The 15699-nt window shown below is 35.7% G+C and overlaps 1 protein-coding gene across 1 annotated transcript; it reads right to left on the bottom strand.

Annotated features, from left to right (window-relative positions):
* Positions 1–3583: 3583 nt before the first annotated feature.
* On the bottom strand, positions 3584–15320 carry hnf1bb (HNF1 homeobox Bb). Its single transcript, XM_016543190.1, has 9 exons — positions 14789–15320; positions 12824–13023; positions 11410–11686; positions 10869–11089; positions 9098–9243; positions 8553–8688; positions 4884–5033; positions 4693–4790; positions 3584–4299 (listed from the first exon to the last, which is right to left on the bottom strand). Exons 1-9 carry the CDS (start codon positions 15157–15159, stop codon positions 4279–4281), a joined length of 1620 nt encoding a protein of 539 aa, XP_016398676.1. The 5' UTR covers positions 15160–15320; the 3' UTR covers positions 3584–4278.
* Positions 15321–15699: the final 379 nt, after the last annotated feature.

The raw sequence follows: 15699 nt of genomic DNA, 5'->3' as shown, positions 1-15699 counted from the left end.
GGCTCAACCCTGCTTAGCTTCAGTGGGCGACCAGTCTTGGGCTGCAGGGTGATATGGCTGTGGCCAAATATATTATATAAGATAGGATTGTAGGTTCATAGAACCACTGGCTTAGACAAATGTTTCACATGCTGAGAATGCTAATTGCTGACCTAACATATACGTATATAAATCAAAAATGTTTAAGAATCACTTAGGCTACCTCTGGGCGATTCATGATGAGGTAGATCTTAAACCACACGCTCACGCCAGAAAACTACTAATTGGCCAAAATGCTTCGTTTGACTTTTCGGAGATCATCTACTCTTCCCTGTGGATTACCTCTGACCTACTTTCACTACGATCTGAATTTTGAATTTGATGTTCCGAATTTCCTCGTCATCTTGAAAACTCGAAGCTGTATTTTTAAAAACTGGATATTTGCAGTCTAAGATTTCAGAACAAAAAAAATTCGCTGTTTCAAAATAAATGTCTATAAAACTCTGCCATAAAAATATTCAGTTGTGTTAAATTCCAAATGTTTAATATTCAAGTTAAAAAAAAATCTAATTCAGAACTATGTTAAATGCCACATAATATTCAGTTTTGTTAAATGACACTTGTCAATAATTCAAACGTACACAATGCAAATTCAATTTGTTTTGTCATAGTATAAGCTCCGTATACCGCTCGGGGTCTGTACTTGATTCTGCAATGTTTTTCTCTTATGCTCACCAAGGCTACATTTATTTGATCAAATATATAGGAAACAGTATTATTGTGAAATGTTATTAAATTTTAAATTTAACATAATTATATATAATTTGAAATAGCTGTTGTCAACTTGAATATATTTTAAAATGTCATAAATTTCTGATAGCAAAGCTGAATTTTCAGCATCATTACTCTAGTGTTCAGTGTCACATGATTCTTCAGAACTCATTCTAATATGCTGATTTTCTGCTCAACAAACAATTTTCTTATTATGTCTTACAATATTTCTTACTTATAATCTGTGTTAAAAAATTGTGCTGCTTAATATTTTGACGGTGCTTTTTGTCAGTATAGTGTCCCCATCACTATACTGGGGCGTTAGGACCCACACAGACCACAGGGTGAGCACCCCCTGCTGGCCTCACTAACACCTCTTCCAGCAGCAACCTAGTTTTCCCAGGAGGTCTCCCATCCAGTTACTGACCAGGCTCAACCCTGCTTAGCTTCAGTGGGCGACCAGTCTTGGGCTGCAGGGTGATATGGCTGTGGCCAAATATATTATATAAGATAGGATTGTAGGTTCATACAGTGTGCCTCTGTAGTCTTGTAGTCCTCTGTAACGGCATCCAGAATAGATTATTTTTTATATGAATAATAAAATCGCTATATAGGCTCATTTCAGGTGTTTAGGAGTGTGGGAGAATTATCGCGCTTACTGTATGACATGGATCAAATTTTGATCTGCGGAAAGAACTTAAAAGCTGTATTTTTAAAAACTGGATATTTGCAGTCTAAGATTTCAGAACAAAAAAAATTCGCTGTTTCAAAATAAATGTCTATAAAACTCTGCCATAAAAATATTCAGTTGTGTTAAATTCCAAATGTTTAATATTCAAGTTAAAAAAAAATCTAATTCAGAACTATGTTAAATGCCACATAATATTGAGACCTAAAAAAATACAAGAAAAGGTCTGTTTACATAGAGAGATCTACTCTCACAAGGGATATGCTGGTCGTGCATTACCAAAAGTTCATTAGAACAATAGAATCATAAGGGACCATTGAATCTTTACAGCTCAAACAAAGCACATTGTTGTACAGAAGAAGAACAATAGTGTCACAACAAACCCACAAATGTTACAGTTCTGCTTTTAAACTCTCCAGAATGTCTTGGATAATCTGTTGATAAAGCAACTTGTTTTGAATCCTGAACATTCCTTTAACACTAAGCTATGGCAGTGTGGGAAGTGCACGGAGGATTACAGGAGTAAAGTCAGCTTTTCCGTCTCCTGTCTTTCTGACCTTTGACCCCAGTGAGTGTCCAGCTGTAGCTGACCTAAGATCTCTTCTGCCGACCTGTCCTGAAGGGCATGTCTGCACATTCACTGCTCCACGCCTCCACATTGTCCTCATCCCAGCATGTGTCCTCTGCTGCCTCTTCTGGACTTTACAGGAGAAACTATTATGCTAAATGCTAACGTGTTACAATTACAATACAGTGGATTCAGTTCATACACAGACTAGTTCAGAAACTTAGGATGATATGGATCTGCAGAAAAAATGTGATGGAAAGCTTTAGCTTGTTACTAATGATATGTTTGTTGTTGAGATCAATGTACTTTCACTAATAAAGGCACCATTGTTAAATGAAGGACTTCAGGAACATCTTAGTCTCAACGCTTTTCTGAACATGTAAGGATAGTAATTGTAAGCTATTTTAATTCCTTCTATTTAATTTCCTTCTGAAATTATTCTAATATGCTGATTTGGTCCTCAAGAAACATTCATTATTATCAGTGTTGAAAACAGTTGTGCAGCTTAGCATTTTTGAGGATTCTTTTATAAATAGAAAGTTCAAAATACAGCATGTAAAAGTCTTTACTGTAACTTTTTTATCAATTTAATGCATCCCTGCTGAATAAAAGTGTTCATTTCTTTAAAGGGGTCATATGATGCGATTTAAATTTTTCCTTTCTCTTTGGAGTGTTACAAGCTCTTGGTGCATAAAGAACATCTGTAAAGTAGAGGATAAACAATAATGTACAGTATGTGGAAAATAATGTGTTTTTTTAACTTTAAACCGCATAAACACATTTCATTACACCAAATACACAAAATAATGTTCTTTTTAGCAGCATCATATGACCCCTTTAAACAAACAAACAGAGAACCCCACAGTATTTGCAATGGTCATCTTCTTCTGTAACAACAATAGCATAACTGAATTGCCTACATAAAGCAAACAATCTCAAATGTAATAACTTTTTGTTTTGGGCAACAAACAATTCTTTATCTTTACTTTGCACAAGGAGCGACCCAATGCTGCATGTGCTAAATGTTGCATATTTTCCTATTATTTTCTGAACTATAGACTTTGTAAACATTTAGATCCACTGCCATTTCAATTAAGAAAATAAATCAGTAGTGGTTTTCTTCAGTGTCAAAGACTGGTACAGTTTACTTATGTAGTCATCCACTAATTAATCCCCAGGGTCTTGGTTTAGGTAATTTAGTTTCCATGGAAAACACTGTTATCACATGCTAGAGAAGTCATGTGAGAAGAGCCAAGGAAATGACTTCACCTGTTCACTTCCTAAAGGTGAACTCAGATGCTACATGCATGCCCTTTGAACAGTGAGACAACAAGGGAAATAGACCTAATGGGGCATGGGAAACAAAAACACACCCTTTTATTGCCCATCTCAGTCTCTACCTCTCCTTCACACCCCTGAGTTTCCATTAGTGTGTGAAAACATTTACAATGCAAAGTGTGGTCCTACTTTCTGCCATAGTACATTACCGGACAAACCTTTTTGCTGCAATAAATAATTAATAATTAATCAAATGTCTCATTAATTAATAAAAATGAGCACCAGAGCCAAAAGATATTCTTCAAAAATGTATTATTTATCAATTTACACATATATAAATATGATTGAGGTGATTCCAAAACATATAAAAAACAGCAAAGCCTTTATATATATTCTACAGTGGAGTACGATGGAGTAGTGTGAAATCAATCCCTGAGAAGCAATTATATTTATAGCATCTTTTGGGATCACTTTTATGTGCAAGTCCATGCATTGAAATGGAAAGACCATTTTGATATTGGGGAAAAAAAACGTGAATTTACACGGTAATGTGATGATTTTCTTTTAGAATATGGGATACATTTCAAATCTCAAATGTGTGTATGAAAAAAAATAATGTATCTGTGAAACGACTGACTTTTTTTTTTCTGTTGTCTTGCCTGAAAAGTTGACCTTATTTTACAACAATCCATATTTTCTTATTAAATTGTATGTACAGTATCACTGAAGGTTTCATCACCTAAAACCAATGGGTGTGAAAGTTTCGGCTCAGTATTTAATCGTCTTAGCAAGTTCTGCCATTTTGTTCTGTCATCCATTATGGCTTAAAGGCATAATATACCAATCACTAGTCTTCATTTGATGCAGAATCCAGAGGCGATGCTGTTCTTGTTGGTTCTCCATGCTGACAGGTTACCAAAGTAACCGAGAAACGCAGATATCATGCACTGCTGTTGCTAAGCTGCCGAGGAAGTTCTCGCTGCGGTGCATTTGTTCACCAGGCCTGCAAAGGACACTGCAGCGACAACAGAGAGTAACAATTATACATCTTAATGACCAATACGGATATGCACAGTTTATGTATATAGAGAGAAATATCTGTATAAAAATCTATCCACCTTATTTTCCATTTTCTGTGAATGTGCAAGACTTCCGATTCATTAGCTGCTGTAGTTAATAACTAGAAGAATAACGGCAGTAAACGGTAAAACTATTTGTGCTAAACACAAGCGTTTATGATTACGATAATATGTCAAAAATAACATAACAAATACCAGTTTGCAATATCAAGCAGTGTTTTTGTACAGCTAAAATAACTGGAAGCGAATGACACCGGAAGCCTCGTGCATTCAAGTTACAAATGGCCAAACATGAGGTGGATAAAAAGTACAGGAAACTGAAGTTTGACCTGCTTGCTGGAGCCCAGGTGTGTGATGGTGCTGGTGTCCATGGTCGCGTATCGAGATGGATGGGAAAACTGGCCAACTTCTTGTTTGGGAGAGTACACTGAAAAAGACAAGCAAAATGTGAGTTTTGCACATCGTTATTCAGAATCACAATGTTTTCTGCTGTCATAAGATGAGAAGCGATTGTATTTACTGTGTGACTGTGTGAAGGGCTGCTGGGAGATGTGAGCTGTGGTCAGCTGTGTCAGGCTGGTGCTCTGAGGGAACTGCATGGGATGCAGGGTTGTGAGTCCAGACACGCTGTTGATGACAGGCACACTCTGAGACTGAGGAGACGTCAGACCTGGAAAAACATTAACACTGTTAAAGTCATAACTTTTCGGGTCAAAGTGTTCTACAATAACTAAAATAATAATAATCCTTTATAGATACTATACTTAATATATTATTTAAATGACATATACATCAGGATGGATTATTATAGTTAACTAAACTAGACTAAATGTTTGCAAACTGATTAAACAGAATTTTCCCATCAAGAAAAAGCATTTCTTTCCTTAGTATTTTTCACCTCCAGGCTCTTGATGCATTATGTTTCCTTCTGGAGCATCAGTGAGCGTTTGAACCTTTTGTAATAGTTGCATGTAAGTCCCTCAATTGTCCTTTCACAATTATAATTGTGAAATTATAGAGTCACTGGAAAGGGTTCAAATATGCAAAAGATGCTGGAAAACCATAGAATTTGTGGGACCTGAAGGATTTTTCTGAAGAGCAGCGGGCAGTTTAACTGTTCAGGACAAACAAGGGACTCATGAACAACTATCACAAAATTTTTTTTTTTTAAATAAATAACGATACAAAAAGTTGTGGATCATTCAGGTAACAACACCGTATTAAGAATCAAGAATATGTAAACTTTTAAACTGAGTCATTTTTATAAATTCAACTATTATTTTCTCTTGTGGACTATATGTAAACGTCTTTTATGTGAAATATTTTATTCAGGTCAGTACTAAATAAAAAACAACATGCATTTTGTATGATCCCTCTTATTTTGGTAAAATAATTAACATTTTGCAGAACTTAAAAAAAACTTAAATTAGATATTTGAAAAATAACTCTGATCAAAATTAGAGAACACTTACAGATACCTCCAAGTCATTGGTGTTAATCTGGCACATGGTGCTAATTTCCTTAATTAATTATATGACAAACTCTATTTAACTGGCAGCATTCCTCCAATTTTCACTGAGATTGCAAAGATGGCGGGCTGCTCTTAAGTTGACTGAAAGCCTGCGACAGGAGGCGGTCCAGATGAAGGCCAAAAAGATGACCCTTTCAGCCACTGCAAGAGAAGTTGGTCATTCCAAATCTGTGATTTCTAGAATATTGCAGCTTTACAATGACACTAACTCAAGTCCCACATAAGACAAATGCACGAGAGGACAGAATAATGCGGAGACTCTAAATGGGGAATCGGTTAAACACTACAGATGGAATTGCTCGCCAGTTCATTGCTGAACAGGGTAAGGATCTGTCTCTGCACGTTTAGAAGTCGACTTTAGTGATGAGAGCAAGTTTAATTTATTTGGGTCTGATGGGAAACATTTGTTTAGCGTCAAACTGGGGAAAGACTGAAGCCAAAGTGTGTAAAGAAGTCAGTGAAAGGTGGAGGAAGATGTGTCATGTTTTGTGCAGCAGGAGTTGAGCCTCTTATACAGCTACATGGCAGGCTGAATGCAAATGTTTATCAGAACCTCCTTCAGCAACATGTGGTTCCTTCGCTGCAAGCATCTCCCAATCAGCCTGCAATTTTTATGCAAGTCAATGCCCTCGTCACACTGCAAATCGGGTAAAGCAGTTCCTTGAAGCCAAGAACATTGAAATAATGAAATGGCTGGTCCAGAGTCCTGATCTAAACCTGATTGAAAATCCTTGGCAACAAAGTTATGGCTAAGAAACCCACTACAGTTACCGAACTATGGAAGAGACTGGAAGAAGAGTGGACCAAGACCACACAAGAGCAGTGTGAGAAACTAGTGATATCCTGCGACCGCAGATGTGCTGAAGTCATTCAAAGCAAGGGCCTCTACACTTCCTACTCATTTCTGACAGCTGTAACCCTCCAGAATTTTAGTTGTAATATTCTTTCGTGCTACAGTGGTTACTGTTCTCTCATTTTGATCACTGTGTTTTCCACAAAATAAAGGTTTTTGTCAAAATGCCTTGGACATTTTGTCAAACATGTTCGTAGAATAGTGGTTACTATTCTACTATTCTAATATTACCTACAGCTAATATTCCTTTAAATTTTGAGCGATGAAGATTAACAATATTTCAGAAAAAATCAAGTATTTATAGATTGTTCTCTAATTTTGATCTCCACTGTGTGTGTATATATATATATATATGTATATATACATGTGTGTGTGTGTGTGTGTGTGTATTTGGGAGGGTTTCTGTAACAATTTATATGTTGCAATAAAAATAAATAAATAAAATTAGTATAAAAAAATAAAATAAAATAGGGGGCCACAACCTACACTTTTCAGCATTTTAAGTCCATTTATAATGTTCTTTTTGCACCAAAACAGTCACATTATAGTTTTCCATGATAATTTGAATGCTTAAACACAGGATGATTTTGCTATTGTACATTTAAGACTTAAAAATGAACCTGTAAATGAACTCTGTTTATGACTGCCTGATGTCTGTTTACTGGATTATGCAAGTGTACAAACATGAACTCAAATGCGTGACCAATGCATAAAAACGTGTTCTTGCATTACTGTGGCGGTCACACACCTCAGAACTCAAGGGGGCGACAGAGTGACCTTTAAACTCCTGTCATTAAACCAGATGTGTTATCATTCAGGTAGCTGGCTCTAAACATGTTTATAAGATCTAACTAGATCACCAAGATGCTTACCAAACTATTAATTCTGCTATCAAAACATTGTTTGTTTGAGAATCCCAACTAGCACATCAATAGTGGCTCAACCAAACCCAGCTTGGGGGCGGGGCTGTCTGTTTGACTGACTAATGGGAGGAGGAGGAGTGTGTGTTTGGGGAAATTGTTTGAATTGTTTTTTGCAACTCTATTTAATAACTATTTAGAAAAAATGAATGAGGACATTTTGACAGTGTAGGGTAAGGATAAATTAATATTGTAATCAACTGTAAAAAAGATACAGTAAAACCTGTTACCTTACCTTACCATATTACTATGTAAAATGGTAAATTGTGCATTTTGGGTGCATGGTAAATTTGCAAGTAAAAACTATGAATGACTGTATTTACAGTAAAAAATTAAAAAACAAATAAAACAGTAAAAGGACATTCCCAGAAGTCCCTGCATGACAGATCACATACGATTATATTTTATATAAATAATGTTGTTTCTTCTCTTTTTTTTTTTTGTTACATTTTCTGTGATTTACTTAATGTATATTACATTATTTTAGTGACATGTATGTTTCCCTGATGATGTTTTTGTGTCTATGATCCTGTGCATCATGGTTTTATGTTTTATGGTTATGATGAACACATGATGATTTATCATATGGCTTTCTGTGTTGCCACTGTTATTATTATAGTGGTTATCAGTACATTTAACAGTACAGATAAAAAAAAAAAGATTTTGGTATTAACATTACATCACTAAATAATATATATCGTTATAAGTTGGCACCTATGTTGTAATACCTGAAACACTGTCACCATATTTTTTACAGCTGCCGTTTCTTTACTGTAAATTTAACAGGTTTTTTTTTTTTTTTACAGTGTACATACATACCACAGTTTAAGAACCAAAATGATGTAAGATATGAAGAAGGATGAAATAAAATGGTGATACACTCACTTTGAGCAGCCAGGCTCATAATGAGGCTCTGTGCTTGCTGATGATGATGATGATGATGATGATGAGATGACTGAGACAGACTATGAATGTTGGTCAAAGTGCTCACAGGAGGCAAAACTCCACCAGAGACTGAGATCTGGACACACACACACACACACATACATGCATACACACAATGTAAATACATATAAGGTACACAAACACTTTGCAAGTTAGAGCATGATTCTTTGCTCTGGTGCAAAACGTTGTTTTGGACTGTGAGTACGCACTAACATAACAAATGTTTATTGGGGGGGCCAATTCACACCAGCCATAAAAGTGAACAAACGCACTGCCTGCACATGCTAGATCAATGCTCTCTTTGACCTAGTTGAGTCAGTTTTCAAATAAAGGCGACTTTATCAATCATGTCTGTAAAATGTACATTGATCTCTGCGACTACATGCATACTTTCGGGTCGAAAAAAGGGCTGGTAGACCCGTACTTGTCAAAGCGTGCATTGTGACTGCACAATAATCTGGACACTAAAACAGATTTTGCTTTACCATTTTGGCATCCGTCGATAGCAAGCCGTGGCAGGGGTCCAGACTACCCGGAGACACCTGTTGCAATACTGACTGGCTGCTGCCATGGTGACTGATGGTCGTCGAGGAAGTGACCTCACTGGTTCCTTGTTGACTGTACCTGAGTTCTGCATTAAAAAACATAAGAAACATATTTTTTAACTGTATTGCTGTGCACATTTAATGCTTTCACAACAAAAAAAATGTTCATTTTGTTGTTCTGTCACGCTGAAAACGGCAAGAAAATAAAAATGCTATTCGCACATACTGACCTGATTCTGTCTATCTTTATTTGACCTCGTGTAGCTGTAAAAATGCAGCTAAAATGATAAGAGTCTGCAGTCCAAACAGTGAAAGGCCTTTATCAGACCGTCTATTCCTTAAATGCATTCTCATAAACATATCTCAAAACGGATTATGCTAAATGTTGTGCCTTTTCTTGCTCTGGGCAAACAAATACAATCAAAGAGCTTTTGAACAGTTGGAGGTCAGTGACTGTAGCAGAACACACAGGTTGAGCAAACACGCTGTTCTCTGACTCACTCTCTTGACGTAATATTATTCCAATCGCAAACATTCTGCGGAATTCGGTCCATTTCACAGGCTGACAGTTTACAGCTTTTCAACAGAACAGTGTCCTTTTGTAGTTGTCAAAAGTTAAGCTGAAGCATTTTGATTTTATTATATGATCATTTTAAGCTATTGCATGATCCTTCTGGGTTTAAAATACTTTTTTCCAACCAGCTATCGATCTTCTGAGGGAGAGAATGTGTGCTGCACACCCTCCCAGACACAAAGCTTGAACCTTGACTTGACCTAAAGATTGCGGTAAGCGATTTTATGTCCTTCTGTATCACATGTGTCTGCGGGTGCGGTTGTGTGTTTTGTTCACACACTAATGGAACGGAGGAATTCCAATAAAACACACACACTGCATCTGTGACCATGTTTACACCTGATAGTAAGACTCAAAATGGTTAATTTTGGCGGCTGTAATTACCAGTAACTAAAACTATTAAAAACATTTTTGTTAGTTGAAATAAAGCTGCAGTAATGTATAATAAACTGTAATTTCTTAGTTTAAGAAATTAAACTAAACAAAAATTATAAATGTTGTCTTGTCAATTAACAGAAATGTAGTTTAAGCACTAAAATTACTAACTGGAAATAAAATAAAACTAAAACTGAAATAAAAATAAATTAAACCTACATAGTAATATGTAAAAAAAATTATAAAAATGACAAAAATACATATCAAAATGATTAAATTAAACTAAAATTAAAACAAAACTGAAAATACAAAAATAAAAGCTGATTTGAAATATTAATAAAAACTATGATAGTATTTAAATAATACTTGGTAGACATCAGATCATCCAAAGTAGTTTCGCTTTCACAACGAAACACACAGCGTCTTCACAACATGGTGTTGGCAGCAACAATAAAGTTACGCCTTCTTTCTCTGCGTGAACATTTGGACGGTGTTATGCAAATCTTCCCACATCGTGACGTAGACATGTGGGGGCGTGTTTAAACGAGGCGTTTTAGGAGGGTGTAGACCAGTCTTAACTTTTATAAAGAATATCTCTTTGGATTTGAGACTTTAGTCTTTGCAACTTTAGGGATCTTATCTATTCACGAACAGCTTGTAACACACCAAAGAGAAAGGAAAACTTGAAATCGCATCATATGACCCCTTTAATATCAAGTGTAAACAGAGCCTGTGAGTATTTGCACAACAGTGAAATCTTACTTGAATCTGAGCTGCTGAGATGGTGCTGGGTATGTGATGATGGATGGGAAAACAGGGGGTTCATGCTGTGCGTTGGATACGTATCCATAGCCAACTTCTGTCTGAAGGCTTCCTCCTTACGCCGATTAGCAAACCAGTTGTACACACGCACCTCTGTGACCAGGTTAGATCCAAGTCCATGAGCTTTAGAGGGCGACACACCCCTCTGAACACACTCTGCCCTGAAAGCAACGCATAAAATAAGGAACTAGTATTTGTACATTCCATTTTTATTTTAATGCATTTAAGACATCTAAATACAAAAGAAAATAAGAAACAAATGTAATTAATGTATTAACAAATGTATTAACACTTTGTAATAAAATATATATGTATGAAGTATAAATAAATAATTGTCCTATTAAAGTGCAAGAGGATATCATTTTTTGTGATTGAACTGATATAATAAAACGCAATACATATATGATATAATACATCTAAAAATAATATAATACAATAAAATAAGAAACATCTCTCTAGAAGGCAAGAGAGAGAACATTACCTGTTGCATTCCTCTACCAGCGCTTCCCTTTCTTCTTTGCTGGGGTTCTTCTGTCGTTCATAAGCCTGGTAGAGTATCTCCTGAGATGCTGGACCCCATTTGAAGCGGTTTCGTCTCATCTTTTTAGAGCCTGGCTCCCCCTCATCTCCGATTGGTCCTCCAGAACCTCCCGCAGCCCCCGAACTGAGTCCGGTATGATTGAATTCTGGGAAAAAAAACAGGACCTGATCCTGACTGCCTGAGTCACTGAGGTCAGAGCTCTGAACACGGTCGAACTCTGCGGAAATAAGAGGGGAACACGATTGGGGCAGAGTAAGGCAGAATCATGATAGATAGTGTTTGGATGGGGAAGTCCATAATGAAGGCGCAATTTTGAGAAGGATCCAAAAATGGGGCTTACAGAGCAGAGCTCACATGATACACACTGACCTGGGCAAAAATTAAAGTGTCCTTCATTAATGTAGGCTATTCAGAGTAAGTATTTAACACATATTCCTAATAACAGTCTACACATTTATGAATAAGTATGTTTTACTTTTTCTGAGTGGCATCTGTTCTATACAACCAAAGTCTGAGAAACAACAACAGGATATAAAAATGGATTCACAAAAGAGACTTTTAATACTGATTTTATGTAGATTTAAATAAATGTGGTGGATAATTAATCAAATAATTTATAATAGTGTGCTTCAAATGTAATATAATAAAATATTAAACATAAATACATGTGGTGGATAATTTATCAAATAATTTATAATAGTGTACTTTAAATGTAATATAATAAAATAGGAAACATGTTTTGCAAATACACACGCACACATATAAAATATACAACAACATATGCAGAACAAAATATTAAAACCAGATGCAAACAAATAATTAAAAAAATAAACAGAGCTTTAAAATAAATAAATGTCACTTGGCATTATATTTTTGTTAGGCTATATAATGCAAAGAGATTCATTAATTTGAAGCGTGGCTAAAAAAATGTCAAAATACTTGTAAGAAAAAAAAAGGTAACGCTTTACAATAAGGTCGCATTGACTAACATTAACTAACAATGAGCAATACATTTGTTTCAGTATTTATTAAGTGTTGTTTACATTTAATAAAATAGCTGTTTATTGTTAATTCTGAGGTCTATTAAATAATATTAACAGATACAACTTTTTATTTAATTTTAATGTATTGGTAAATGCTGAAACTAAGAATAAGAATTAAACTAAGAATTTCATTTTTCACTTTCAGAATTTTAAATGTTTTAGAAGCATTTTTCATTGTTCTTTCATGTTAACTAACGTAGTTAACTAATGTTAACAAATGGAACCTTATTATAAAGCGTTACAAAAACCCGTCTACGTTCTTATGTTACAGATGGTAAAGATTTGAACATTATGTTAGGAGGCTGACTTACGTCTTTCGATTTCGCGCTGTTTCTGGATATACCAGGTGTAAAGCGCGGCTCGTTTGGTCGTCTTCATCGGCGTGCCTTTATTGAGGTGCTGCGACAGGTGAGACTGATTGAGCCCCGTCACGTCCACCACCTCGCGCTGAGGAATATTGTGCTGCTGCATGTAGCCTTTGACAGTGCGCGCCACGCGCCACGGGTCCTCACTGCCAAACACAGCACCCAATGCTATCATGAGCATTCACAAGGAACTACGCATTATTTTTATGTGTTTATGTCATTTGGTCGTGTAAAATGACGCCTTTATGTTTTGAAATGTCGAAACATGTAAATAATTAATGTACAAACGTATAAAATAGGCTACAATTAATAATCGACATGCAATGACATTTAATAATAATAAAAATAGCATCCAATATATTCCAAAAGTATTTAACAATTTAACAATTAATGCTGTCTAATTAGTAATAGTCTTCAAGGTTAAAAAAATATGTAATTTCTAAAAGAGACTTTCACCCTCGATACTTAGCCTAGTCGACAGTCATTTGGGATTAATAGGCTAAGCGTATATAGAAGAACAATATAATAATTAAGAAATAGTCATGTTATAATATTATGCGCGACATTTGTTGGCTATATAATTTAAAATATAAGCCTACGACGACAAATCGCCTTAACAAAACTCTTAATTGGGCTATATTTGTGAAATAAATTTTGACCAGCACTCCGCATATAGCCTACAACAAGTAAAACGCTTGTGGTCGTTTTAATACGCTTAAACGAAAAAGGAAAATGTCTGCTAATGTTTGTTTGGGGAAATAACCCCTCACATTACAGAGTGCTCGAGGATGTTGATTTAAGACTATAACTTTGGACAATGAATAACTAGATATCTGTTCCCTCTATTCATACGACATTGTGTATCTTTCTGTTGATGATTTATAGAAATAAATTAATAACAACTAGCCTACACGTGGTTTCGTTTTGACTTTACGTCAATCTTCTTATACTTTTAAACAGGAACATTTCGATTTTTGCTCAAATTTACAAAAAGTTACATAATTTAGCTACTAATTAAAACGATAGGCCTATTAAAATAATACCGAAGTAAGGAAAAAATAAATAATAATCAAATAATATAGCTACTAGGCTACATCACAGTAATTCTTGGTAGTCTATTGGTTGTCAAATCATTTTATAAATGTTTTGACATGCAAAAAGTAAAACGTTCATAGTTGAAACAAATAAATAATAGGATAAAACTGAATAGTTTCAGTGCACTAGGTCAAACTTTGCGCTAGGGTTTGTTACAGTGTAATTAGCTAAGTTTCTACTGAGAAATAAGAACTAGGCACACTGCTATTTGTGACCCTGGACCACAAAACCAGTCATAACGGTCAATTTTTCGAAATTTTTATAAATCTGAAAGCTGAATAAATAAGCTTTCCATTGATGTATGGTTTGTTATAATAGGACAATATTTGGCCGAGATACAACTATTTGAAAATCTGGAATCTGAGGGTGCAAAAAAATCAAAATATTGAGAAAATCTCCTTTAAAGTTGTCCAAATGAAGTTCTTAGCAATGCATATTACTACTCAAAAATTAAGTTTTAATATATTTACAATAGGAAATGTACAAAATATCTTCGTGGAACATGATCTTTACTTAATATCCTAATGATTTTTGGTATAAAATAAAAATCAATAATGTTGACCCATACAATGTATTTTTGGCTATTGCTACAAATGCGATTTAAGACTGGTTTTGTGCTCCAGGGTCACATTTTATTGATCGGCTCATTGTTGAGCACGGTTCTTTTTACTGCTACTGAAATTTAAAAAATAAATAACATGTAGGCCTACTGTGTAATGTAACATGTTGCCCTGAATTATCTGCATATAATATTTTAATAAGACGCCATGTAGTTAATGAACTGAAAAGTCAAGTATCTGTATCTGAATAACTCACGATAGCATGCGCTCGACCTCCGCGCGCTGCTCCGCGGCCTCCTCGGTGTTGAGAGACTGCAGCTCCCGCAGGATCGGCGGCGTGTCGAAGTCATCCCCGTCATCCGAGCCTTCATCACCGGACAGTTTGCCCGCTTTACCCTGCGAGCTGGTCAGAGTCAGAAACACAGGCTTGGAATCATTGGAGTCGCTGCCGCCGTTGACACTAGCCGGGGACAAGGGTTTTTCCATTTTTATTCCGAATTCGGCAGGACACGGACATAAATCCTCCAGCGCCTGGACCAGCACATCCTTAGTGATCCCGGAGTCCAACAAGGCGCTCAGGAGCTCCTGCTGAAGCGATGTCAACTTGGACACCATGTCAGTAAACATCAATCCGGTATCGTTGAAAGTCCTCGCGACCTCGGTAAACAGGCGTGTGAAATGAACTGAAATGAAGAATGTTTTTAAGAACTAGAAAACACGAGACTAAAGCGTCTTTACGCAAAGTTTTGCAGTTGTCCGGAGCACGAGCGCACCTGCTGAAGGAAGTAGTTCCACGTTCCTGATGGGCGGAGCTGACTTCATGGTCATTGGCTGTTGCACCTTATGCAAATGATGTTTACTCATTTATGAATATGCTAATATAAATGAGGAATTCGTAGCCAAGGCTTATTCAAGTATATGAATGAAATATGAAATGTTCAGTCTTGACGTGTTTTGATACCTTTGGGGTAACTTTCCATATTAACCTTTTAAGACCCGAGAAAAGATTTTTAGGAAAAAAATAGTTTTTTTCATGTCTTTACATTGTTTAGAGCATAAACAAAAATGTAAAAAAAAATGTAAAAAACGATATTTCGTTCATAAGTTATGCTATGCAAATTATTCTGTTGAGAATCATCTTTATACAAAGTATGGTAAAAAAAAAAA

This window comes from Sinocyclocheilus rhinocerous, unplaced genomic scaffold, assembly GCF_001515625.1.
Source record: "Sinocyclocheilus rhinocerous isolate Xijiao unplaced genomic scaffold, SAMN03320098_v1.1 scaffold128, whole genome shotgun sequence".
Classification (NCBI taxonomy): Eukaryota; Metazoa; Chordata; class Actinopteri; order Cypriniformes; family Cyprinidae; genus Sinocyclocheilus; species Sinocyclocheilus rhinocerous.
This window is presented reverse-complemented; position numbering and strand designations above follow the sequence as displayed.